A 27,319-nucleotide genomic window follows, 5' to 3' on the forward strand; every position below is an offset into this window, starting at 1 on the left:
ATGAGGCTGCGTAAAATTTAATAAACAACACTATAAAATTTCAAGGTCCATCATTTTTTATTTGAGGTTCAATGAAAAATTGCTAAAATTGTTTTAAAAATCCCTATCCAGGTCAGTTTATTTTACTGGGCTCTCCTTTATTTTTTTACTCTGTGCCACACAGCAATTTTTCGGTACCTCATTGCGATTGACGTTGGACTTTGTCACGGAAAATGTTGTATCAGACGTTAAATCTTTACGAGGCCGATATAAAAGTATTTCCAAGCCGATCGAGAAATTTTACTAGACGGCATAGTGATTTTTCTCAGGCCTGCAGTTTCCGTCGAGATCGTAAGACAGTACAGTAATTTTTATCGGAATCCCACCATAAAATTGTCTACTAATATACTACTAATTTACTACGACAATAAAATCATTGAGGTACTCCTCTATTTGCAGTCCCCCATCATCACAGAATGTGTAAATTATCTCGACATTACTCGTGTTTCTCACGAAGGATTCACAGGAGACGACCCAACGGGAATATATTCAGGAAACGAGACGAGATATAACTCTTCGTCAGATAGAATTTATGTCAGGGTGAGAAATTAAAAACGTTTCATCCTCAGTAGCTTTTCTCTCGTAAGTAAATGTATACGTGTACAGGGTGAAAGGATAAATGGAATAGGCGAGTGAGCCCAAGTGCCTCGGTTGCAATTAGACTTGCAGAATTGCGTCTCCCTAGGATTTTCACGAGCTACTCACTAGCGGTATTTTCGTGAAATAGTCATGAGACGACTTTTTAACGATGATTGACTGCTTCCCTATTTTAAAAAAATCTCTAGAGACACTGATATTCATAAAAATGAGTTTTATTCTCAGATAAAAAGCCCTCCAGCGCCAGCGATATGATTGACGTTTCATCATTTTTTCAGGGAATTTCGGAGGAGTTGGACTGAAATAAAAACATGACAGATTTGGATCACCTTGAGAGGTGGTGGTGTATTCATCAACAATGTCTCTACCATTATATTACGAGCCCTCCAACACGTTGATTTTTATCACAGGCCATTCTGCCAACACCACTTTTCATTGTGATACCGTCGTTGTTGTAATAGAACTATGCCATTCAGACATTACATTTGCTCACGAATGCGACATATCCCACAGAGAGCCACCAGCCATATTCTTTTCACCACTGTACGTCTTTTATTCGCCCTTTTCAGGTTAAAATGCATTTTTCTATTTTTTCGCTTTTTTTTTTATCATTTTTATATTTTTGCAGGAAGAAGTGAAGCTCGCGAACGCAATCCATCTCATGTATTATATGGGATTCGTGCTCAAGGGATGTAATAACAGAGAGCGAAAAAATGTGGGATACGAGGGAGATCAAAGGGAAAAAATTCTCAAACGAATAAACAGAAATGGTGGGGTGAGTTGGAGAGAGGGAGAAATGGTACAGAAAAAATTCGTTCATGGAGGCACTCGGGTGATGCAGAATGAGACAGGCGTATGTGGAGAGAACTACTGTGGTTAAACATCATATCGCACTTAAGCTTTTTCAAGGACTGCACGCTCTCATTATCATTAAATTTTTGTTTTAAATTTCGTTTAGTATGTTTTTATCATTTTTTAAAAATTCCCGTTTCAGCGTTTTTCTCGGTGTCTGTAGTGTTTAAAAAGGCCAGAATATCTGAAACCTCTTGCTTTTCTGTTAACAAAGTTGTTTAGCCACCCCATGAACCGAGTACACAGAGAGTGGAAATGCACTCGTTAATCGCTTCCGTTTAAGAGCTTTATTATCTAACGGATTTTTTCTCCTTTTATGTCCAACTTTTTTTGCTTGCTCTTGCTTTCATTCTGCTGGGGTTGAAGTAATATTGGAGGATCCCACCAAGAGAATTGTGAAGGGGAGTCCAGGAAAGCGTTCAATCGAATAAAATGACGTTTAAAAGGGGAATGGAAAGAACAGAAGCATTCGAAATAGTAATGAAAATAAATTGTTTTCATTGACTTTTTCCGTTATTTGTATTCAAACATTGACGTGGTTGTGAATGGAACATCATAATGCTCGGAAATACCATGGAAATGGCGAGAGTTTACTCATTAATTATCGACTGACTGAAAAGTAGGGGGTAAGTACATCGGAAAAATGGAGGGAAAAATTCTTGAAAAATTACGTGCCTGTTCTCTAATTTGCTAGTCAACGTTCCACACGTTTTGTACTTTTTCCTGAAAGTTCACGGATAAACTGCGTAACTGTTCCGTCATTTTTACCGAACATTGTTTTCACTGACAGATTACGAAACAGACACGTAATTTTCCAGAATTTTTCCCTCCCTGCAGGAACTTTCAGTTAAGAACGATCTCGTTCACTCAAATCTCTAACTGCATTCCAGATCATTGACACGACAATCTTCATGAAGATAAGATTAACAAGCGCATCTCCTTCTCAAAAAAAAAATACCACTGAGATACGATTCTTTCTTTGTCGGGTTAAGAATGTCCCCACGACAAGGAAATTTAATTCTGTCATTTTTCACCATAGAAAAAAATACCGAGTGTCACATTATAATAGCCGCTACCCTCGCCCCTTTCTTTTTCCCACCCACCGACCAACTGCTTGTACAGCAATAAATTGAAGTCAAATGAGTACAATAAACGTGAATCCAAAACGGCAGACGTACGAAATTAACTGAACAATAAATTCGTTAGTCTTTCATGAATATGCGGGCTATGCAGAGACTTTGTATTTCCATAAGTTATTAGATATATACATGACATTTCCGAGTTTTGTCGTATGCGGTGCGGTTCAGCAGAAGGGCGGGGAGGGGGGGGGGGTGTATGGAAAAAAATTTATCGCCCCGCCGACCTTTCGATCCGTACCACGAGATTGTGGAACGCCGGCCAGAAAGCAGATACACCACGTAAACCCACACATGTGGCACATTATACCGCAACAGCTAAAGTCTCGAAAGCTGGGGAAATCACCTCTGCAGGGACCATTTCCGTTTGCCGGGATGCTATCGGTTTTGGGGAGATGTGTTAATGCAGGGAGATGTGGTCCGTTGGTTCTGGGTAGGGACGAGCAAGAGTCAGAGACACATTTTTCACTACAAATGATTTTTTATTCGAGTATCGTTATCCCTCACTAAATAATGACTGTCCCTTCTTCCCTTCACTCGAATGCACAAAAAAAATCGTTGAAATTGAAAAAAAATGGCCACGAAGTAGATTTTGATGGGAAATACGTTTTACAATAACCATGCAATATTATCCCTGTGGATATATATAACAAAGCGGATGTCCCCTCGTCATAAGTCGATAAAGGGACGCACTTTTCCACAATATAAAAGCCAGACGGTCCCAAAGTTTCACCCAACTTTGCCACTGAGGCCGCCGCTCATGAGTGGGCGTGGTGAAAACCTCGGCTAAAGCCGGCGTGGATGCACAACTGCATGTGTATATAAGATATATTGTATCCACGTATATATTGAGGCGGACAACCTTCCGATCGGGGATAGGGAAGGCCAACCGTTGTTGGAGTGGCTTCTCGAAACACAAGGACCCCGCTTTTGTCCATGTAGAGACCCTCCACATGGTGTATTGGTGTTACGCTTCCCTTATGTCGCCAATAGTGTTTTTCATCGATTTAAGGGGGGTGCATGAGGGCTGCATAAAATTGAGTCTATTGAATATGAAGGGCTCTGTGCAAAATAGAAGATTTATGTTATGTATGAATGAGAAAATATTTTGGTTGGCGATACGGAGACGGGCGGAGGGAAAAATTCTTGAAAAATTACGTGTTTGTTCTGTAATCTGTCCGTCAAAACAGTTTTCAGTCAATTATGGAACAGTCACACATTTTTTCATGGAATGTTCCATACGTTTTGGACTTTTGTCTGAAAGTTTACTGAAATAGTTCGTAACTGTTCCATAATTTTTACTAAATATTGGATTATGGATGGGGATTGTATCAATAATATAAAAACGATTTAACTATTAATTTTAATTATTTATTATCGCACTTGACAAAAGGCTCTTGTTTATTCATTCCTTTCTGTTTCTTCTCTGGTTCTATTTATTAAAACTATTCTAAACATTTCGGTATTGTTTGGAGAAAAACTATAAAAACTATAACATACTGAGATGGACTGAAAACAACTACAGACAGAGGATTCATTTTTGTCCACACATATCAAGTATTCTCAATACTAAATACTGTTTTGACTGGCAGATTATAGAACAGGTATATAATTTTTCAAGAGTTTTTCTCTCCCTGCAGGCTTTCGAAAAAAATCGACCGTATCTGAATGACATCATAAATGATATTACCATTGCGTTAGAGTTATCATAAAAATCTAGAACTCCCCGTAGTGAGGATTCAAATCAATAGTTAGGACCAGAAGTCCAACCCTGGGATTTTTTAAAATCATCACATCCGTCAAAAACTATCGCCCTCAAGTGGAGGTATAGTAAAAGAGAGCAAGAAATACGAAAAAAAGAAGGGAAAAGCCGGGAAAAGTTGCCCCTACCTTCGCCAAGTAGGAAGAGAAGAAAAAACGCTGGAAGAATATGGGCGAAGAGATATAAGTTTTTGACGTGTAGAAAAAAAGTCTGGAGAGTGTAAGCCCTCGAGGTGAATTTTTTGTAAAATATAAAATATATTACCCCCGGTATGAAACAGTCGTTCAATACTTTGTTCTCTCGAGGGGGGATTTTTTAGTATAAATCTAGAAAATAAACGACCCTTTTTCAGTCAGAAAAACGATATAAAAGAATTGTTAATTTGAACTTCCAACTCTGAGGTCATCAACGAATTAATTCTGGAAAACTGGGGTAAGGGAGTTTTTCCCTCTCAAAAAAGGTTGTCCCATTTTACCTGGTATTCCCCTATACAAATAACTTTTCCTCCATAACGTCTCATATATATTTTTAAAATAAATTATTCCATAAAAGAATTATTCAACGTTCAATGCTCCTCCACAATTATCTGTTCCTTGTAACTGAACAATGTCTCGGTGAGATTGTAACAATCCGAAAATCGTAGAAGTGACTTCTACAATTGTTCTTACGTTGTACCACGATTCAACGAACTTATTTACCCAAACAAAAGAAACATCTCCGATTCCTTTTTATTCCCACACTTCCCCCTTATCCTGTCCTATCTGATTACTTTGTTTTGTGTCTGCGGTATGCTGTCGCCATACCACTGAATCTCGTTATTAGCGACGGCGCCACGTGTTGTACGTGACGACGAGATTGAAAGCATCAACTGCATCACTGGGTTACGTTGGACAGAAGAGAATCTCTCCGGTTCGTATCGGTGCTACCTCTGATGCCGCATTAAACAACATCAACCCACTTCCACTTGGCGAATATGTGTAATGTATTGTACGTGCAAGCCCGGTCAAAGCCTGTGTCACGTTTTATATAGAATGCTGGCACACACCTTACCCTGGCGCCTTCAGCCTCCCAAACATCCAAAACGGAAACGTTGATTAAGTGCCCCTCTTTTTACCACTATTTTTTTTTCCCCTCATTTTGTGGCTTTTCACAGTCTCGGTGTGTCCTCGTCTCACTTTATTATCGATCTTGTGTGTGACCCTATTCTCGCGACAAGCTAATACTTCAATTTACGGGGGCTTCCGGCGGTTTTTCTTCGAACCAATTGACAAGGGGATTACGTAAGAGCGTGATGAGAGTCGAGGTAAACGAATCCCAACATGGAAAGTCATAAAATTAAGCTTTCGTTAGCTCATAATGAGTTTAATTCCAAAATGATGTTCTATATTGTTTTTAATCCCCGAATCCGGGACACAGTGCTATCAAATATTCTGCGAAACATCCGGAAAGGACTCGATATTAAAATACCACCAATTATCGAGAGCCAAATCGATTTATCAAAATTACGAGACTAGAGGGAAAATGGGGTTAACAATATAGAGTCTACGATGTATAACATAAGTACGTGACTGGAGGAGCTGAGGAGAGGAGGGATGATACATGATAATACCCTGTGCGAGGCGTATCTGAGGCATCCATGTGTTGTGCGAGGGTGAAGATTAAGAAGAAGGTGGGTATTTTAACTTCATGAATCGTAGCGATATAACGGCACTGCTGGCATGAGGTATGTTTAGTGGATTTTTTCGACATAACGAATCCAGCTGTGATTTCGATATCGAATTGCAACCGGTGATTAAGGCTTTTCAATTAATGTAATCCTGGGATGAAGCTTATGATGATAGTCGTAATATTCCATTCAGTGGGACCATGAGGATCAATTAATTGGACGAATAACGTTAATTGAGTAAAAATAATGATGTCATATGCAATATAACGGTCGTTTTCCATTTCTCTTGGTGTAACTTTTACTGGAACCTCCTCCTCATGTATATTATAACGCTCTGCAATTAATTCAGCAAATCCTAGCCTCACAGAGAGACCTAGTTACCCTGAAACGTTGATACATCTGAAAGTCGGTTGGAATGCAAGTCTTGGAAATACTTGCAGAGTGGAAATAAACGAGCCCGGGGGCCGAATAGACGAGATGTACTACTAGTGGCAGCAAGACGAGAAAAGGGAACCGTCCACATTTGTGTGGGTTTGAGCACTTCAAGACGCTCGTCTAATGGAAAAAGACCAGTGGTAATTACACGAGGGCAGTAATGAACGATCGTGGCAGATGGTGGAATAAAAAAAAATATCGATAAAAAAAACTATTAACAACGCGGAGAAGAAATACGCGGTGAAATGTAAATGGGAGAAATTTTGATTTTCCCTGTGGTGCTTGATAATTGTATTATCACGCACCGTGGATTATCACGGGGGGTTTATCCTTCGGAAGGAGCAGTGAGCAAGCAAAGGCATTCTCACACACACAGACATAAAATCATTGTACGTATGCCGCATTCGGGATGGAGTTACCAGTTGGAATATCGACCACAGGGTTTTTCGGAAGTTAAGAGGATATAATCATTGTATAATTAGACTTATCTATTATTTCCGTCCGACTGGAGAAACAATCGGTTGATTCAAATGACGCAAGGAGCGTAAATTTGTCAGATGCATTGCGCGCGTTCCAAGATCGATTTAACTCATTACAAAAATATTCAGCTGTCTCGACTCAGACATTGGGAGATAAAAATCAAAAAATAATAATTGGTCGCATTGCTGTACTGTTGTTGGCACTTACCCACGGCAATAACTGCTGCTAAAAGAACTCGGAAATCCATGGCGATACCTCGATTCCCGGTAGAAATGAATGAAAAATCCACGTTGACGTAGCACTATCTTTCCGTCAGACGACGCACATGGTGCGTAACGTTGTCAGATACATGTGGAATGAGGCACGTACATCACTTGGCTCTCTTCATCAAAAAGAAAAACCTGAAAAAACTGAGTGACAATTTCGCCGACTCACTTCACTGAATTTCACTTGGTTTTTCAATCCTACCACTTGTCAATTATTGTTGCCCTCGTTGATCCACTCACTACAAAAGCCGTCGTCACCGCCTTTCCCTTGTTTTTCTTTTCGTTTTTCTCTATTTGATGACAACAACGACGACCACTCGTGTCACTGTCGTCTCACTCACGTCTCGTGGTTCATTCACATGGCTTTGGGCACTTGTCCTCTAAACGCTTGGCAGAGTACATACAAACCGGCTTGCACCTTCAAACACAATCAACAGCAGTTATATATTAATTCGCAGTGCAATATACATCGGCTATTTCCACTTGAAATTCATAATTACTCATTGTAATTACCAAATGGGTATGTCCGCAGTGAGAACACGATTCACTCGTGTTCAACAATATCTAAGTCGGGCTGTGGCTGTAGCCGCGGTGCTACTCCCCGCGGAGGAGCCACGAACGCGCTTTTACTGTGATGCGCTTTATATTCGGGCGCCGAGAGAACTACTACTAACTTCCCAAGTGAGCCTGCGTGCGCCTCGCATTCGCCACCATCGCTTAGGTAGCCGATCTCTTCCCCCACTTGGCCGTTTCTCTTTCTCTTAATCTCTCTCTTTCCCCTGCATCATTCAGTTCCCTTACCTCCGCCATTATGCCGCACATCCGCCATTATCTTTATTCAACTCTCGGCATTTTCCCGTACTTTCAGGCCTCGATGTCTGACTCTATCTCGTTCTTTCTCCTCCCGCGGTGCGCCGTCGCGCGTCGCCTTGGCCCACACGGAGTATTGACCGGTTCCCCTGCGGTATATGACGACGGGGAACAGCAGCAGCAGCAACAGAACAGCAGCAAACAACAGTGCTTTTTGTAGTCTTGTGTGGGTGAATGCGCGCGCAGGTTCACATCTATAAGTTGATAGTGTAGATGATTTCGCTATGGGTGGGAAGAGGGACACACGAGGATATACCGGCGAGATTTTGCGACGTTGCCAGCTTAATTGGTGTGGCAAAGGGGTGGAGGGGAATTTTCAGGGGTTGGGGAGATGTGACAGGTTTTTTGGGGATTTATTCTGGGCTTGAAGGGGCTGGAAGCTGTTGGACGGGTTTCGGGGAGTCCCCTGACGACAGAGGGACTGCATGATCCTTTCGGGATGGTTTAACCCCCGCCACACATCATCTTCTACATACATGTCGCGTGCACGCGAACAGGGGATGCCCACTTGTCGCGGTTCCCGTGAATTTCATGGAGAGCATGCCTTCGCCGTAGGGCGAAGCACGTAAGTGGAAGGTAGTGCGGAGAATGAAAGGGATTGGGATTCACAATGTGAATAAATGTCGAGCACATGTACATCTGTTTGAACGTTCAAAGTGGAAGGTAAAGATTGTAAAAAAAAATTGAATCTTGAAAAATGATAGAAATAATAGAATTGGTAATTATATTTGCAATTTGGACAGTTTTTTTCAATAATAAAATGATGGAATACAAAAATTGTCAAACCGGATATAGTGACTGGGTTTTCCATTATTTTTCAGTAAAAAGGGGTGAAAACGATTTATTGACAATATGTTTATTCACTCAAGTGGCTTTCATCATTATGCCCTCTTAATTTTTTGACAGAGAATTGTCGTTTCATTTCAAAGGCAATGATCCCAAGTGCCATGCCTGTATTCAAACTCTCAACGCCATTAGTCATCGGGATGTTGAGTCGTAAACCATTCCTCTCGTGAACGAGTGCAAGTGCTTCCACACTCACTCCCTCACTTTCACCCCCCACAATGACGATGTTTTCAGCATTCTGATAATTTGTGGAGTAGTACGGAATTATGGGAATTGTGGAGATCAATTTCTGGGCCAATTTGGCGTCTCTCTCTCGCTCTCGATAATTCTTGAATTCCGGAAGCTGCTCGATAGATTTGAAGAGGTCGTCTTGAGCCACCAAGGACTCGTATTCGCTCGGAGTTGTTGCCCCCTCCTGGGAATTGTCAGGCTTTTCCACAAGTATCTGGCAATCCTCAGTATCATCAAGTACTTCACCCTCATCTTCTTGGAGGACTTCTGCCCCAGTTTCCTTGCCTGATACTAGTGCATCGTTGTCAGCCACCCAGACTTGCGCCGATGGATCGATTATGCTTCGAATTTCCTTCCAAGTTCTTGCTGCGAGTATGGGTGTGCGGAAGTGAGCACCTGCTGCGCTACGAAGCACTTTGGCATCCCAAAGATCAACACAGCCTGGAATTGATTTATTATTGAGAGTGGCTGATTGGTTTCTGGGAAGTTTAGTCGGGAATTTTCGATATTTTCCTACCTTTAACGAGGATTAATTTCTTACAACCTACTGCAGCACAGGCCCGAAGAATCGCTCCCAGATTTCCGGGCTCTCTGACGTTGTCACATATTACTGTGAGGGGGAGAGCTTCCGGGGATGCTTCAATGCTCTCGACATCTGGGATTTTGAAAAATCCTGGCAAGGAAAAATTATTCTTTTCTATTCTAAACAACCACTCGATACACTATGCAACGTTAATTATCTATTTTTTCTCACCCATTACTCCTGGAGCAGTGGTCAAGGTCGACCACGTCTGAATAGCTCTGTAAGGTGTTTTGTACAATTTAACACCCACATCGGGTAGAGGTATTTTTAAAGCATCTGGCACTCGGCTAAAAATGATTATTTCAGGAACACTACCAGCGTCGAGAGCATCTGATATCAACCTGTGTCCTTCCAGAATTATCCTACTATTACGGTCTCTAGTTTTTTTGGATCTAACTGACATCATCAAGTTCCTGGAGAGGAGTATTCAGATCTCAGACTTTTATCCATTAAGTTTGCCTGAATTATTGCTTTTAAAGGTTGCACAAAGTATTAAAAAATTCTTACATCAACAGGGGGTCATTCTCTTTCAATTCCGAATAATTGAGACGGCCGTCCTCTTTTAGACGTGTGTCAGCATTCGTAACAACCATTTTCTTCTTTAGTTTTGTCTTCTTGGGCCTTACCTTCATGGGTTTCCTCTTCCCAATCTCGAGGAATTCATTCGGTCCCTTGGCCTCCTCGAATTTCTCGAGTATTTCTTCTTCATTGACAATACGCACTGGCCGACGATGCGCAATGTCCGAGTATTTTTGCACTTGTGGTATCGTTCGTAAATTCGCACCACGAAGAGGACCCGAGCATTGTAGACATTTTACGGTTAATCTCAATGTGTTGATTATCATTTTGATATATATATATATATATATATATATTTTTTTTAAAGAATCTAATAAGCAAACAATTTATGCACCGCGACTTGTGTGACTATTAACATCTATTTGCCACAGAAATGGTCGATCGTTAGTCTGGACTCACTGGAAAATCCGACATTTCAATGTCATGGAAAGTCACTGTAACCAGGGAATTATCCAACTATTGAATTTTTTAGAGTTTTATCGACTAAATTCTCTAACAACACGTACAACACGTTTTCAAGCTGATATTTGGAGGTTACAATTCGCTAACGCTTCTTCAACTACTTAACGACATCTAGGGAATTTTCAAGCGAAACACAGCAACAACTCATGCAGTGAATTATCGACTGCGAGCTGATGGGCGATCGTCTATACCCTAATTTTTATTTCGTCTATTTATTCATTTTTCTCTGTATATCATGGGTGCAATCATCGCTCAATCATAAATCCCATTCGCCGAAGGGATAGGGAAGACGTACCTTCAAGACGTTGAGAGCGAAACCTATGGATTCATAAGTTTGCTATATATCAGTTGAAATATTATTAAACTTTATGAAAACAGGTTGAGGTGGATGAAATTATAAAATAGGAACAATATCATGTATAATTACATTTTTTAATTCGAGGAAATGGTTTTAGTCAATTTATAAAAAATTGGAGATTTTCTTATTCTTCTAGAGTTATTGGTTTCCACGATAATTACATCAACTCGGGAAACTAAAGCCAAATGAATAAACTTTGTTGTTCAGATAGGCCAGAGTGTATGCGAGGGTGTTGTTGCATACAACGCACGTTTGGAGTAGTTATTAACAACCCTCGCACCAACACTTCAAACTCGGGCTGCAGTGGCCAGAGACTCGACCCTCCTCTTTACAGATGCGACGACACCTCTCGTTGTCCCAGACAGCGCATGGACCTTTATATTTTCCGGATTTACAATCAGCCTGTGCTGTGTTGGCACCCATTGCCACCATCATCATAACAACGACCAGGAGATACAAGAATTTCATCTGAATAAAGAAGAAGTACATTCGTAGCGATTGGCACCATTTAATCTATTGAAATAATTGTTTTTTGTCACTGCTACTACATTCAGCCCAGGTCGAAAAGGGCCTCATTGTTTACAAGTAAACAAAAAGGCACTTGTAAACAAAAAGGTACAAAAACATGGACTAGAAACCTAAAAAACTTCTGTCACGTTGTCCAACTATTGAATTTTTTAAAATTTTAGCATACGTTTCAACCCGTGTTGAAAAGTGTCTTTCTGGTTACTAGTAAACGAAAAGGCACTTTTCGACACGGGTTGAAGGTAGCAGCAGTGACAAAAAGTATACATATTTCGGATACACATGTGACGGGCTGTTTTAACTCATATGATTGGTAGCCTCACACTCATTGCCAGCCCGTCGCAGTTATATCGAAATATACTATTTCAACACATTTTTCATTCTGTTTTTACATTTCTAGCAAAAAGTTTCATTTACTTGATCTACATTATGCATATTAAATATAAATTAACAATGGATCGTGCCCGTTCACTCAAACGAAATCCTATACTTTAATGTTATGAACTCTATGAGTTGACAATCAATAGCTGAATTCATACCTTGATGTTAGGATTTTTGTCGATACCTCTTGATGATGATCAGATCACTGTCTGACAATACGCGGTTCTCATCGCCTTTTATACTCCATTTACTCGAATCTTTTTAGGTCGCCTCCGAGAACAAATTTAATCTCGTTGCGTATTCAGGAAAAATTGATATCATCGGCAATGCTTTAGTCGCACATATCTATTCACAAATATAGAAAGCGGAAAAACCTGCAATGAGGTAACTGAGGTTTCAGAGAAAATTGGGATTATCACTTGATTTCGTCGAAATCGCTAATGAGGAGGTAAATTATGATTTCGAAGACTTAGGTGAGGCGACAGAGCATTTAAACAATAAATTGCACAATCCTACAATTTTTCACTCTGTTCATATGCGTATATTGTATCACCCCCCGCACAGGTGCAATTTCGTTAGTATATACTGTCATCTTATAACTTTCATTCTGTACAAATCAATCCGTAAACTACTGTCTCAACTCCCATCTGAAGAATATTTTCTTTTTTTCGATAGAGAATCACTGATAGTCATTAATTAATCGATTGACAAATGATGACTTCAATTTAGAATTTTTGTCGAATCTTTATCTCGCTTTTCAAGTACATAACGTTTGTATATTGAATGAACACATTAATAATAATAGTAATAATAATTATTATAATAATAACAATAATAATAATATAAATAAGCTTCTAATTTTGTCTACGATTTCCAAATAATTATATGTCATTTCGTGATTTTGTCGACTATTGTACCCTTTAGAGGCCAGAATATTCAAGTGGGCAATTCAATCACGATTTCGTTCAAGGATAAATTTAATCTTACCTGCTATGAGGAAAAAATATAATTATTGTGTAAACATCATTCCCAGATATCGATTTGTGATTATAGACATTGTGATTCATCCTTTAACAATGATATTCTCGGGAAAAAAATTGTTTACTACCGAATTTCAATGAAATTATTCATAAGATCGATAATTGCGATTTTGGGTGTCCTTAGAGGTGGAAAGATCTGGAGTTTTACGTCATTTTGATTTCGTGTGATTGATGAAAAAATTGCAAGCCAAATTATGTTTTAGTTTCTCGATGTTAGTAAAAATCAAAACCCAACAATTTCATGTTTTTAAATTATAAATAGATTTTTGGGTGATAAAAATTTTTATATTTTCATCTTCTTGAAAAATAGTAGATAATAACTGAGGCAGTTTGACGAACAGTAAGTAAACAAAACACTTGAATTTCACTTCATTTATCGACAGACTCTGCTATTTGAATTTGAAACCAGCAAATGGTACAAAGTACTACTACCGGGATTGCAGATCCCTCTGCAGACCCGATGCAGATGCTCATGTCCGAAGCACATGAAATCCGTTTCAAACTTACAAGACAGTCCGAGAGATGACACTCGCTCGCCACTTTCTCTTTTAAAAAGATTAAACAATTGTAGTTATATTAAGGTCCTTAATTATTAGGCCACATATTTTATTTTCCTACTGTAGAAATTTTATTAACAACCATCATTTCAAATATTAAAAAATATTATTAAAATACATTCATTGCATTTATTAACGAACAATTTCATAGTTTAACATAACTTTCATGCTTGAAATAAAATATTGACCGCCTGATAATAACTGATTTACGCGAAATACCTTCCGAACAAGATACTTTCGTCTGATAGAATTACAAATTTATCCGGAATATTATATTCTTAACAAAAGTATACTTCTTTCTTCCTGCCAGTATTCATTATTTAATTACCAAGAAATTACCGAAACATTGATTGCTCGAACGCTGAGCCTCTCTCCATCCACAATAGACGTCGCGCTCCCAGTGAAAAAAGTCTGTACAGACCAGACAGCGTGACGCAGGGCTAGTGCACAAATCAGCAAGTGGTGTCTACCGACAACTCGAAACATTGATTCTTCTAACAAATTCAATGAACTACCCGATTAGAAAAAGCATTTGAAATTGCAATATAGAAATACTCAAGAATTTGGAGGGGATCCAAAGTTTGAGATAATCCTCTGTTGGGTTTGCACGAAAGACAAGGTTACAGCGGTCGTGGGGTCAGCAACACCACGACCGCCCTTCCCTCCATACACTGGCTTCTCACTTTCTCTATCTCTCTCTCCTTCTCTCTCTTCACCCTTCGTTCCAACTCCATCTCATCTCATGCGTTGTACAGCCACCCCTCTACTTCCATGTCCTTTTTATTTCATTTTCGTCTTCCTTCGCAGTCCTTCCAGACTCTTTTCCTTCTTTCAAAACTTGTATGATATTCTGAGGCAGGAATTCTCCTCACCATGAACTAGACTAAACTATCTATTACCACCCTACTCGTCTCATTATGTCCTATGCTCTTGACAATTTTTCTTTGTCTTCGTTGAATCATGGAAATGTCCGAAATGATACCTCACCTACCCCATCAGGATATTTTTTTCTATCGATCTTATACACCCATTTATACATGTATATGTATAGTTTCCCTATAGTAAGGTTCTCTAGAAGCAATGGGAGCCATCCGATAGAAGGGAGCCCCAAGTTGTCTCGTTGGAGGGGGTGTCTGGGTCAATCCCCTCCCTATCTGGTATTCGCCAAATGCACACGCATTTCCTGACATTTCTGAAATAAATATTTCACCACGTGGACTATCACGGCTCCTGCCAAGGGATGCACCCCTGGAAAAATCATAAAATTTCATCGAGAACCTGTAAAGAAAATTGATAAAAAAAATTACCCACCCCGGCATTCACCCAAAAACTGACCAATGAATTATCAATTATTTCAAACCGTCGATTCGTCAGCACCATAAAAATTATATAAAAGAGGATGAAGAGTAGAAGTGGCACAATTGGTTCAGTGGGGCGGTGGCCCCACGGCCTTGGAAGGGGACACTGATCTCGACACGGTCTGTGCTGCACCATGCTGTTACTCCTATATGCACACAGCGTTCTGCGTTCAATTGCTCTCCGAACCATTTTACCAATACACTGGCGTATTGCACAGCGAGAGCATTCCCATCTCTCTCTCTCTCTCTTCTTCCTCCTAGTCCGGTATTCCGCTTTGAGAAACCCACTGGCAAAACCCGGCCAAACCGACTGGAGAATGTGTGCACACTACACGTGCCTCTGTAAACGAGTTGAACGTGTAATCTCTCAGCTATGTGCATGTAGTTGCAGGCGACTTACACACATAATGACTCCGAGGGTCATGTCTCGTTTTCTCTCTCTGGGGTACTAATGTTGGAGCACCATTTTATCCATTAAGAGTGACGTTTGTGTGTAATCACGCATTCGCGGTGTTTGTGTTGCAATACCCAAAGTGCATTCACCCTGATGACCAGTGCGTCGGCCCTTCAGCGTCTCTCAAACTGTCCTTCTATAGACGATATTTAGTCCTCAATAAAATGCCTCTGGATAGCATTAATTGTAGGGGCACTAATGAGAATTTGATTAATCAGTTAAATCACTCGATTGGTATTTGTCGTGGGGAATAGTGTTTACTTGAAAGAGGTACGTTGCATCTGCAAATGTGGTGGCGGGTCAAGGCCGTATCCCACCGAGCTATAATACAAGCTGGCGCTGAGTCACGAGTGCAAAATTGTGTGGATGCGAGAGAGCCCGAGTGCATCGAACTCAATGACCGTTGCAGCTGCAAAGCTGGTGATGGTAGGGAGAAGAGGAGGAGTGTGCTCCTCTGTTTGGTGGCTGTTAAAAACTCCTCTCACTCGCCAGCTTTTGTACGTCACACTTATACAGAGACGGCTATCTCGTCGCCTGTCGCCTCGCTCTTGGTTGGTTACGGCTGCATTCCGCGTGCATCAACCTCGGGGACTTCAAGTCCACCCTCGGAAAAATACAAACTGTGGAGAGTATTTGAAGGGCGGTCATAGGTTCATTGGGTGGAAATTGTTGTACATTAATTGATACAACCTTGATGACTATGATCTCTGTTCGCGAAGTTGGTTGAAAGGATATTCACATTATAATTATTTTACGGCGGCATTGAGTGAGAGACGTTTGACCGAGCAACTGAATTTGAAAATTTGAAAATTATGAATAGACTAAAAAATTATTTGATCCTGTGAATTACTTGGAATATAATTTTTTTAAAAACTTAGACGCCAACTGTTTGATAAATCGACGGATGGAAATTATCATACCCTAATGAAATGTCTGCGCTCTCTATTTTTTTTGTCTCTCACTTCTGATTGCAATGAAAGTCTTTGGTTGGCTGACGACAATCTAAAGCAATTATAGTACTGCGATTAACGACTCGCATGCACAGACTACATTACATTCCCAAGTAATTGATATGGTCTGATGACAATGAGAGTGCAATAACTGACGATGAAGAGAAAATCTGCAGTGGAAGGTCGTGGGATATGATATCAGTAGAACCGTCATTCACATGCCAGTAAAATAAAGGACCTAATTAGTGCTAATTATTCCATTTCACGCTCACAGAAAATTATCCTGAGAGGAATAAAAATTAAGGCAACCAAATTTCACGAAGCGGCGAAACCAATTTTTTATTTGAAAAGTGTCTTTCTAATCTCTAACATAGTTTTTTGGTTGTCAATTTCCAATGTACAACTCTTTTCATCCCTCCCCCTCCCTGTTTCTCTCTCCTTCCCTTCCCTTTTATAGAAATTATATATTTCCATGGTCTAGTTGAACGTCTCTGCCGAGGTAGGATGCAAAGTGTATTGTCCTCGTAGTGGAGTTCAATGGCTTGCTTGACGCTTTGAGACAAAGACCAACAATCTCACCTCCAAGCAAGAGGATATCTTTATGGACTGTCGAGAGTGTTGACGGTACGTCGTGCTATAGTAAACTCCATCGAGGGTTATTATTCCACTTTGATAAAAAGGTCAGTGAATATGTTGTCAAATAACGTTATCATTCTCTCAGACTGAGAACAAATACAATATTTCATTGATGCGAGATGTTCGTGAGGCACTATTTTTCATTCATGATTAATAGAATAATGGAATAAAAATAATTACAGAATGAATGAAAAAAAATTTTTTTTTAATTCCATTAAAATTTCCTAAAGAGGTTTTTCGTCGGGGGAATTGCCCTTCACAATAGGAAGATTGATAATCAATTATTGACTAGAATTGGAAAATTCTTGAATCATTCATATCCACACTTGGTTAAAAACCAAAAATATTCCAAAAATATTCACGACCTCCCGAAAATTCGTTCCTCCCATGTTTTTTTAATGCTACCAAAGCTCACAGGAGCAAGGTTAGTGTAATATCTCTTCACCCGCGGCTTCCTTCAGAAAACATCTTCCCTTTGAGTATTTATATATCAGTCAGGGATGATATTTTCGGATACGAGACAAACATGTCTCCAAGATGCCTGCTGTTGTGCATCCGTAACCTTGAACTGATGAACAGTTACAAGCTGCATGTCCTTACGACTATTTCGGGATGACCAACAGTTGCTGCATTTCTACATGCATGAGACCACTTTTTTTTCAGTGGATTTCTTCTAAAAAGAATTGGTTCGATGACTGTCGTGCGACGTATTTCACTTTTGATCTCGAAATCGTCACAAATTAATGAAAATTCAGGATCGCTGTTAGAATACATTACCGAGGGAGCAGTTTAAAATAAATACACTTTTATTCTCTCTGTCCAGGAGGTACATGACCCCAGCCACAGACTATTGAAATGAGTTTTCCAAGTTCATCGTACTTTACCTTCGACGGACGCAATGTCACCACAAGACAAAGCGAGCACTGGCATCGCAGGGGGATCAAGGACACTAGTGAACAATGACGACGCTGGATGTGGAACAGTTTGGCGGAAAATAATTTTATTCTCATTCAAATGTTTAATACTTTAGGAAATTAAAATAATAAAAAAATACTAATCTGTCTCTCCCTTTGAGAAAGTAGAAAGCTCTCCTGGTGCCATTTTGGCTGACTGTATGCGTCGCCATTGCGCGATTACGGTTGAGAACAAGACGAAAAAGAAATAAACCGTCACTGTAGAATTTTCTTGGCGCATGTTCAAGCGCCAGAGTTGAATGCCACCGATCTAATTTTACACCCTCTGCCCTTTCCTCTCTCACATCCACACACACGCACTCCTCCTTTTTGTTTACCCTCATAGAGACACTGCTGCACTCCCTTGGACTTGAGCATTCACAAAACATTTCTCAATTGTCCATTTCCTTTTCGAAGGTTGAGCCTCTCTACTTCCATCAATACACGTCGCGCTCTCAGGGAATAAAGCCTGTACAGACCAGACAGCGTGACGCAGGGCTAGTGCACGAATCAGCAAGTGGTGTCTACCGAGGATTCCTCGACTCCGCAAATGTCTGTCTCCGTTCCTTTCTTTTTATCTAGAAAAGGGTTTTGTCTGGCTTTTGAATGTCAATGTCCTTTGTCTAGTCGTTTTTCGTCATCCTTTGTCATAGCCCTCTCCTCTCCATATTTATTGGCTTCCGTGCGCATCGGCCGAGATATTGTGCATTTTCTGTATGAAAAAAAAAATCAAACAGACATCATAGTATAATAAATATTTCCTTAATCTCAATAACGATTATACGCTTTAATCGAATATCAGGATACACTGAATTATATACCACAGAAGGACATGTCCATATTGCTAATTTGGTAGAAAAAATAATAATAAAAACTGTACTCGACAGGATTAGCGTATGACGAGAATAGAATGTTAATATTAAGGGATTACAAAGGTTGCACTGGCAATGCAAAAAAAAAAGAAAATTGGAGGTGAATGCTTGGTGACGAGGCGGTGAGGGAGACTGGCTTCATCCCCACTCATCTTGTTGGGATACTGGCACAGGGTGGCTGTGGGGTAACAGAGTCTGGATAAGAGGTTGAGGTCGTCGGGCCCACGGGAACGAGGCATTGACCTCGAGTTGAGTTAGAATGTCTGGTTGTATTGATTTGGCTGGTGGCGCGCCTGGTGCACCGGGCTGCCCTCCTCTGCCCCTCCTGCTACCCTCCGAGGGATGACTGTATAGTGATACTGGGGGAAGTCGAGCAGGAAGGGTGACGCGACGCGCCGCCACGCCAATGGCACGAGGGGCTAAGGGAGCGGACGACGATGAGGAAATGTGGGGAAGGGTGCAACGTACTAGGGCATGTACTCGGCGCCTCTTCCCTACGCTCGTGCTTTGCTGCTTCTCGCTTTTATTGGGGTATTGATGGCGGACAGAGGAGGGAGCAAGATGAGCCAGACAGGGGGGGAAATGAGAGGTGTGCAAGTTCAAATTGTGGAAAAAAGATGGAACGGCTGGAAAAGTTTCTAGTTTTCACGATAAAGTTGTTGATTTTGTTGGGAATAACTTCGGAAGACTTCGAGAGAAGTTGTAGGGATTTTAGCACTAAAAACCTAGTTATTTAGGGAAGAGAGGATGTTGGAGAAATGGTAATTGGTGGTCCAATTGCTTGAATTTATTAATTTCATCGAAAATATGGATATGAAATTAACGGACCGGGTAGAGTCTGAATCAATGGAACGAGTCATACAGGGAGACTTTTTTAAAGCCAAATTTCAGTCGGAAGCACATGTCGTAATAATATATTATTCCGCAGAAACAAATTTATCACGACACACGCGCTTACCGAGTATTCACCGATCGATTTGACGGGGTTCAATTACACGCGTCGCCAGACGGCATGGCACAAAAGTGTAATGCTATAGCGTAAACTATCGTGACACGCGATGCACGTTGTTTGGCTTGATTGTACACTGTCCTTCTTATACCTAAAGTGTGTGTCGAGTCCCATGACTATCGCGACAAGTCAGACCTGGCGCCAGATCTATCGGTAAGACTGAGGGTGATGGTTTTTTCTACCGACGCCGCTGTGTCTAACGCCAAAACAGTCATTCTCCCAGAATATGTGATGTTCATGAGAGTTTTGTTAACAAATGCGCTTAAAAATTTTTGACACATTCGGATATAACGACAGTAATGACAGCCCTATAAAATTGCAGACTTTACACAAGGGATTGAAGTTTCCGGGCTTCCTGTTGAATAGAAGAAGAAGCAGAAGAAGAAGAAGAAGTCGGATTAAGTTGATTTTTCAATTTTAGTTTAATAACTCGTTCATCGATATTCCGGTGGGATTTTTTGTACCGATAAGAGTGACAGGATAAATTGCCATTCGGATAAATTTTAGTATTGCCGAGTGCATGTAGAAGGTCTCTGACACTGTCCCTCCAGTCGCATGTGCTTTTTCCGTGACTTCTGTCTCTCCCGCAGTAGATAGGGACGCGTCGTATTAACGTACCAGACAATGCCAACTTAGATGTGCTTGAGGGAGAAAGAGTGAGGGAGATGAGCAACGGGGTGAGATATTCACCCCGTCGGGCGCACTCATCCCCCGATTTAACCGGATACTTTTCTCTGTCGGTTCGCAGAGTCGAGACGCAAAGGAGAGTAGGGCAGAGATGCGTGTCTGTGTTGAGTATTACGCGAATATGGTTGGGATTTGTATGGGTGCAGACATGGGGAGTTGTGTATGCTCCCCCCAGCAGCCCCCTGTCTGGTCGCATAGGCGTAGTTGCGTCTATTGCCCCACCGAGAGAATTCCATAATCGGGTCAGCCGGATGCTCTAGGATTTTAATAACCAAAAATTATTACGCTGCCACCAGCCAAAAATTATTTTCCGCCCTCGTAATGAAATATATTATTTTGATAAGTTTCCATTCCACTATTCCATTAATGAACAAAAATTTACTCCATCAACTTTTCATTTACTACTGCTAATATACTTGATATGTCATTGAATGGTCATTGCAATGGTACGGCAATTTGTTGCCACGATAAATTGACAGATTGAAAGTCTGGAATTAAAAATTCCTTTCTCTCTCATCGCAATAAAAAATTTAAGCATTGCGAATCGATTGGCGTCGGAGCCCTCAGCTTTTGCATCATCCCCTGCACGACGTTTGAAGACTATACGGGGTGGTAGGCGCCGGATGGGAGGGAGCGGTGAAAGCGAGGGGTCCTCTTCGTCTCGACGACTAGGTGAAGAGTGGGTGGACATTGCGCGCGCAACATGCAATGCAGTGGAGGTCATCCACCTGAAAGGTCGGGGTCACGCTCTTATCCATAGCTAGGAACGAACCAACACGTATGTACTGACAGTAGGAGATGTGTGCAGGGTCGGGGGCGGACTTGGTTATATCTCCATAGCAACCCCCACGCAGCACAGTCAAGGCTAGACTGTCGGTTCTCAGTGCACTTATTCCCTAGTCCCCTCTATGTCTCTAACTGTAGTTATTGTAATTTGATGAATTTTTTTTCTACCCATCGACGACGGTATATTTGAATTATTTCATCATTTTTTTTTTTCATCGGACGTAGCGGGACAAACGCGCGGTCTGATGAAAAAAGGAGGTGGACATTATGAAGTGTAATGATGGAAAGCAATGGAAAAATGCGAAATGAGAACCCTGAGCAGAAATACAATCCATTCAACTCTCCTAGGCCTCGGCACACCCCTCGAATATGCACTGAGAGAGATTTTTCTAAAAAATATTCATAATGTTTATTAATTATATTATATCCACATCTATACTGCCCTAAAAATCCTTTCTTGCAGAGAAACTATTATTTTTCGAGAGAACAATCGTAGTGAAGAATATATAATTTAATTGTCGTAGGAAAATAAATTTAGCAAACATTACCTTTGGATAAAAATAAAAAGTGAAAACAATTTATTGTTAGACTTTTGAATTAAAGTAAAATAAATTATAATTGCAAATACTTTTTGGTTTACGTCTTTAGCATCGAATTATCAGAAGATAAGGAGTTCAATGTCAAGAGTATTGTGATACGACTGTATCTTTCACCGGCATCCGGAGTTGCAATGTTGAAAGAGCTTACGATCCCTCATTGTTTGCTTCATTGTTTCACTAAGTTTTATAATTAAAATATTATACTCCTCATAAACTTAATTTCTTATTTTATTTCAGAACAGCATTTGTTTTTAGTGAAGTACCTGAATAATTTTCATTTAACACCAAATTTCAATTGACAGTAACTTTCACTGAATACAGAAATGAACGAAAAATATTGAACATGATTTAATTAATTAATTTGAGTGATAAGTGATTGGAAGTGTTTGCGTAATTAAAAATTAAGAAATACGTCTCTAATGTTCATCGTTCAATGTTCATATTGCATCACTTGATTCGATAAAAATAAAAAAATGTTTCCAATACAAATTAAATGCCTATAGTTACCTTGAGATTAATGAAATTGAAGGGAAATTTCATATAAAATCCATTCTGATGTCAGGAGATATGTTATCGGCGTCGACATAGCGTGCGTGACCTCTAGTCGACCGTAGCCTGCCTCAATATCGTTTAAAAATTATCGCGACTGTTGTATTATGCGTTAATTCTGTAATTCAACGCACACGGAAGAAAATTGTTAAGATTTCATGCAATAACTCCTGTAAAAACATATAATAAATAACCGTGAAAATTCTGTATCGATGAAAAAATGTATCTCGCATGTTTATTCGACCTCATGAGATAAACACATTTGATATCTGAATTACGACAGGTCATGGCTCAACTGACGATGGCATTTGGAGTAATTAATGCCCAGCAATTTCGCAATTTGTCTTAAATAAATTCATTTTCTCAATTTTTCAGTAAAACAATCCAAAAAAATCAGATCAAAATCTCTATGAGACGCCTCATAATGTTATTGAACAGACTCGGGAGACTCCAGTCCGTTCAAACGAAGTTGACGTGAAGTTGAATGAAGAGTTCAGAAATTTTTCAAGTTAAAATCGAAATCTATTTTCTAATTTCTTCCATTGAAATTTTCCTAGTAAAGTATGGGCATCACTGCGTGACATGCTCATTACCATAGGCTCACTATCAGAAGCCCATTGCCCCCTTCTTAATTCCTTTTCTTATAGTCTCGAAGAGACATGTAGAGGTGCACGCAAGTGGGTCTCACTCACTATCACTCTCGCTGACTGCCAAGGTGAAAGCGAACGCAATCGTGAGTTTCCTCCACTCAGTTCGATAATACTCCACAATTTCTTTAACTACTAAAATTCAGTTATAAATATAAACCCTTTTTTATTTTAATTGAGCCCAAGCAATTTATCAAGTGTATTTAGACATTTGGAAAAATTACTCATGACAAAATCAATACACATAGTGATGTGTCTCTCAGAGCGAATTCAAGACCATTTCACCGTAGAAATAACGGCTGTCACATGGAGATAAGCCTCTTAAAATTCTCTAGAGAAAATACTCCCGCTGAGAAGTCATCCTTATTCTCAACCAATCTAACGATCACGTATTTACACACGTGTTCGTTCTTACATCCACGCTATCTAAAAATTTACTTCTACTCCATTCCAAATTAACTCGACTTCTTTAAAATAGAAATATAATTTAGTGTAGTTCAAGGCGATGCGTTTAGATGTTTTTAACGTGGAGCTTTGAATCTTCAAAACTCTGACACTTCACTCTTCACTGCAGTTCACGGAATTAATTATTTTTTATTTGTTTTTCTCAAATTGTGTAAGTTTATTGGTTCCATTATTATCATGTGTTCTTCGTTAATCGCAGAAAATTTCATAACAAGTAAAAAAAATGACCAATCCCTGAAAAATTATAGAACTGTATAATTGGTGATTGATTTCCCTTGCATGAGTCATTAATTTTTATAATGCATTTGAAGTTTGAATGAAGCTCACACATAAATACGGCCGTAACGCATGTGCGATCTAGTCTAGTACAAAAAAACCACGTTTGGCCTATCCCCACAGCTGTGTGCTATAACAATAAGCCGGGTCCCTAACCTTATACAACCCAGGCCTCTCCCTGTTGCGAGTACAACCCGACCCAGACTGCAACGAACCACTGCGGAAAGACCGGTTATTTTTTCTCATTCCTAATTGATTCATGTTCATCTAGATCTAATCGAAGGGTACAATAAGTATTCTCTAGGTCCACTAATAACAGCATTTAATTTTAGTTATCGATCGGTTTAAATTCACTGCAACCATTCAACTAATTTTTTAGCTAATTAATCTATTCAATCTGAACGTAAATTGAAATAAAATCTCCTGAATTAATGATGTGAGTCTATTCCAGTCTTAATCTCAGTTTAATCAGTAAACAAAGAGGATGATAAACGGAAAACTTATTGGTCTAGAATTTTTCGATTGAGAAGACCATCATTTTCATATATTTATTCGCCCAACTCCTCATCTCCATCAAAGCGTTCAGACAATAGGGGACCCTCCGAGGACCAATCCCAGTTCCTTGGGTCCAGTTGAAAAGACCTTGACCTCGACTGGTTGACCTACAACGCCCGCTCCGAATCCTAATGTCTAGCGGGCCCTTTTTTGCTTCGTCTGAATTCAAAAGATTTAATGCCCTAAACCACTTACGGTTGTATTATACATTGGCTACCTCCCATTATGCAAATTTCTTTTCAAACCATATGCTGCTCAGACACTGCTTTGTTTATTTGTTAATCCAAACACTAGCTGTTGGAAGGGCCTTCGCATGGAGTTTTTGAGAATGAAAAAGAAGAAATCAAAACGATGAGATTATTTTCTCACTAGTTCTAATGTCAGTTTTTCTCATTTTTTCCATCACTTTCCATTTCCATTTGATGTTTTAATTAATCTCTTGACAATATAGTATAGACAATGTCTCAATTTGATGAGAAATGCTCCAGAACATTGGGCAAGTTGATACGGCAGTGGAATAGATAGATGGTTATACGGAGTGCGTCGAAGCGGGATGCGGGGGCTGATCGATAGAAGTGGCTGTTGGGTTCACGGGCCTCGTTCAAGGACAAGGCCATGTGATAGCGGCCGCGCACCCGCGTTCGCGCATTTAACTACCCCTACCTTGGTTAGCCCGTTGGTCGGCAGTTTCGCGTCAGGAACGACACATTTTCACGAGAGCCCCTTCCATTTTTCACCACGATAAGTCTGGACCCTCCGTCGTCCTCACTTGATTACGCTACACAATTTAAGATTAATTAAATCAGTTAAATGTCAGTATAACACTAAACTGTTATTTTTTAAGCACTGCAAGGTTGTTTAAGGATTCAACTGAAAGATTCGACTTTTTGAAAATTTAAAGCGTAATAAATGATTCCATAATAATTAATAGAAGCTCAGATCACTCAATATATAACGAGCAAAGTTTATGTTTGTACATAATTTACTTTCACAATTTTGAGACAATCTAATGCGACTGAAATTTCCGTCCTCTTTCAAAAAAAGTACATTATAAACAACATCTCGATGATTGCCGTTGTGTCCCTCAGTAATCACCAATGATTTGTATGCAATTAAATAGTAAATAGATCGGCTGAGATTGACGTTTATCCTGTCAAATGCGTAAAATTTGAGGTTATTGGTCTGAAAAAACGGTCTCTAACCTCAAAAACCGGCAGATGTCGTAGTTGGACGGATCATGCGCAGATTTATTCATCAGCAGTGTTGTCGTTATTCGTTAGAGAATCCGCGAAACCTTTCTGGAGTAAAATAAAAGGAAGGAGGAAGAGGGAGGAGAGAGTGAAACATGAAAAAGGGGGATGGAAGGTGTAGTAGTGGAGCGGTTGGAAGCAACACAGCAATACAGCTTATAAGGATTTAACGTTGAGTGTTAGCGGAGCGCGTACGCGCGGCGTATGCACCGCTGAGCTGAGTCCACACAACCGGCCGCACTCTCACTTTCGCAGGCGCCGGCTACGGGTCGTGTCGGCCGAAGCGTCGCGCCCGCAACACCGGCAATCTTGTGACACAGTGTGTATACTGTCAGCGACCCCCACGAACTTCATATCCATCTGTGGTGGCTTCTCAATTCACCAGTTATACTCGATTTTTAACTGATATTACGGCCAAATCTCTCGGAGATTAATCATCACAACAAAGGTATGGTGTGTATATCAAGGTTGTAGAGACAGTGACGAGTAAACAAACGATTTCTCCGAAATTTTAACGACTGAATGACTCCCTGGTATCAATTTGTTGTATTCTGTCTTGCTTAGAAGTGAAAAAAACAAAAGACGATCGGCTGGGTGACAGCGTTACGTGTCCTGCCCCCTCATTGGCTGACGGCGGGAGGGGGAGAGAAGAGTCCAGAGGGAGTCTCGTGAAAGCGCCAGAACCGCGTGGACCTTTATTACGAAAAGTCGCGTCCTCCTATTGTAATTGAGATTATTAATTCTCTCTCTGTTTTTATCAGAGCCTCGGCCCGTGTACTCGCTCGGATTTTTATAACACGAAAACACAGTGTGTGCTCTGCTGGAAGAGAGATAGAAAGGGGATTTCTAATACTCGTGCAGTGAAAACAAATTTCTCAGTAACAGTGGGGGAGGAAGGGAGCAGTGTGATGCACTGCGTTGGTGGGAAACAAGTGAGTGTGTCACAGACTCGCCATTTTTTGTTTCTTTTTTTCCCATAAACTCTCAGTCAGAAGCTCATCGTGCTAACGGTTGCTCGGACCATGCAGTAATTAATCCATCGATTTAATCGGTGCTTTTGGAACTCGTGAAGTGAATTTGTGAGTGAATGAAACAATTGAGATTAAGTTTTTGTTTGGTACATCATTTGGAAAGTGTGACCCGCGTTAGCGGGTGTTAAAACACCAAAAGTGGCTCATACAGCGGGTAGGGATCGGGCGGTGGAGTTGCAGGCGGAAGTGAGGAGTGCCATAAGAGTCCTCAACGGATGGTGTCCGCGAGGACAGACTGCGAGCCCTCAAACGCGTGGTGATACAGTTTTAATGGCACCACAGGGCCAAGTACGTTCGCCAGCTAATCATGGACATAGGCCGGCAATTCCACCGACAAGTGTTGTTGTGAGTTCAACGTCGAGTATGCGACCACCGCCACCACCACCACCACCAAGGGCAAGGCCTTCCGGCGAGGGTAAAGGTCATCATGAGGAACCAACAAGCTCCATTCCTGATCTCGGTAAGTTTATTTTAATTATTTCAAGGTCATTCTATTTTTATATATGTCTGGATTGTTTTGCTTGGAAAATAATGCAGGGAGGGATAATAATTTTAGTCCAAATTTTTTATCTTTTCC

General features: G+C 40.4%; 5 protein-coding genes and 2 long non-coding RNA genes across 10 annotated transcripts in view; 3 read left to right on the forward strand and 4 right to left on the reverse strand.

Moving 5' to 3' along the window:
- Dtn (detonator) overlaps positions 1-8,373 on the reverse strand; it is a 30,601-nt gene extending 22,228 nt beyond the window's left edge. The window contains exons 1-2 of one of the 3 annotated variants that reach the window (XM_064118658.1): positions 7,747-8,373; positions 7,175-7,651 (exon numbers count right to left, since the gene is read on the reverse strand). In XM_064118658.1, coding sequence (XP_063974728.1) covers positions 7,175-7,214 — 40 coding nt within the window. In that variant the 5' untranslated portion in view covers positions 7,215-7,651; positions 7,747-8,373. Of the gene's footprint in view, positions 1-7,174 lie in introns of all 3 variants that reach the window. The other 2 variants (XM_064118657.1, XM_064118656.1) reach the window with 2 other exon arrangements.
- LOC135161277 (uncharacterized) lies at positions 279-1,764 on the forward strand. Its single transcript, XR_010298750.1, has 3 exons — positions 279-579; positions 915-1,179; positions 1,265-1,764. It is a non-coding gene; the product is annotated as an uncharacterized LOC135161277 (long non-coding RNA).
- A 436-nt stretch (positions 8,374-8,809) lies between the features above and the next one.
- On the reverse strand, positions 8,810-10,894 carry LOC135161259 (rRNA methyltransferase 3, mitochondrial). Its single transcript, XM_064118681.1, has 4 exons — positions 10,271-10,894; positions 9,935-10,176; positions 9,698-9,853; positions 8,810-9,621 (listed from the first exon to the last, which is right to left on the reverse strand). The coding sequence occupies exons 1-4, from the start codon at positions 10,606-10,608 to the stop codon at positions 8,960-8,962; spliced, it is 1,398 nt and encodes a 465-aa protein (XP_063974751.1). The 5' UTR covers positions 10,609-10,894; the 3' UTR covers positions 8,810-8,959.
- Positions 10,895-11,217: 323 nt separating this feature from the next.
- LOC135161274 (drosomycin-like) lies at positions 11,218-12,382 on the reverse strand. The gene is made up of 2 exons (XM_064118710.1): positions 12,227-12,382; positions 11,218-11,630 (listed from the first exon to the last, which is right to left on the reverse strand). Exon 2 carries the CDS (start codon positions 11,628-11,630, stop codon positions 11,427-11,429), a length of 204 nt encoding a protein of 67 aa, XP_063974780.1. The 5' UTR covers positions 12,227-12,382; the 3' UTR covers positions 11,218-11,426.
- A 3,382-nt stretch (positions 12,383-15,764) lies between these two features.
- On the forward strand, positions 15,765-16,941 carry LOC135161272 (uncharacterized). The gene is made up of 2 exons (XM_064118708.1): positions 15,765-16,099; positions 16,909-16,941. Exons 1-2 carry the CDS (start codon positions 15,765-15,767, stop codon positions 16,910-16,912), a joined length of 339 nt encoding a protein of 112 aa, XP_063974778.1. The 3' UTR covers positions 16,913-16,941.
- A 1,405-nt stretch (positions 16,942-18,346) lies between these two features.
- On the reverse strand, positions 18,347-26,214 carry LOC135161279 (uncharacterized). 2 transcript variants are annotated; one of them, XR_010298752.1, is made up of 3 exons: positions 25,664-26,214; positions 25,125-25,239; positions 18,347-18,728 (listed from the first exon to the last, which is right to left on the reverse strand). It is a non-coding gene; the product is annotated as an uncharacterized LOC135161279 (long non-coding RNA). The 2 variants fall into 2 exon arrangements; XR_010298753.1 differs by lacking the exon at positions 25,664-26,214 and adding an exon at positions 25,448-25,605.
- Positions 26,210-27,319, forward strand: part of LOC135161250 (nuclear hormone receptor E75) — a 78,484-nt gene continuing 77,374 nt past the window's right edge. Inside the window, exon 1 of the mRNA XM_064118661.1 lies at positions 26,210-27,202. Coding sequence (XP_063974731.1) covers positions 27,013-27,202 — 190 coding nt within the window. The 5' untranslated portion in view covers positions 26,210-27,012. The remainder of the gene's footprint in view (positions 27,203-27,319) is intronic.

Source organism: Diachasmimorpha longicaudata, chromosome 4 (assembly GCF_034640455.1).
Source record: "Diachasmimorpha longicaudata isolate KC_UGA_2023 chromosome 4, iyDiaLong2, whole genome shotgun sequence".
NCBI classification, from domain to species: domain Eukaryota; kingdom Metazoa; phylum Arthropoda; class Insecta; order Hymenoptera; family Braconidae; genus Diachasmimorpha; species Diachasmimorpha longicaudata.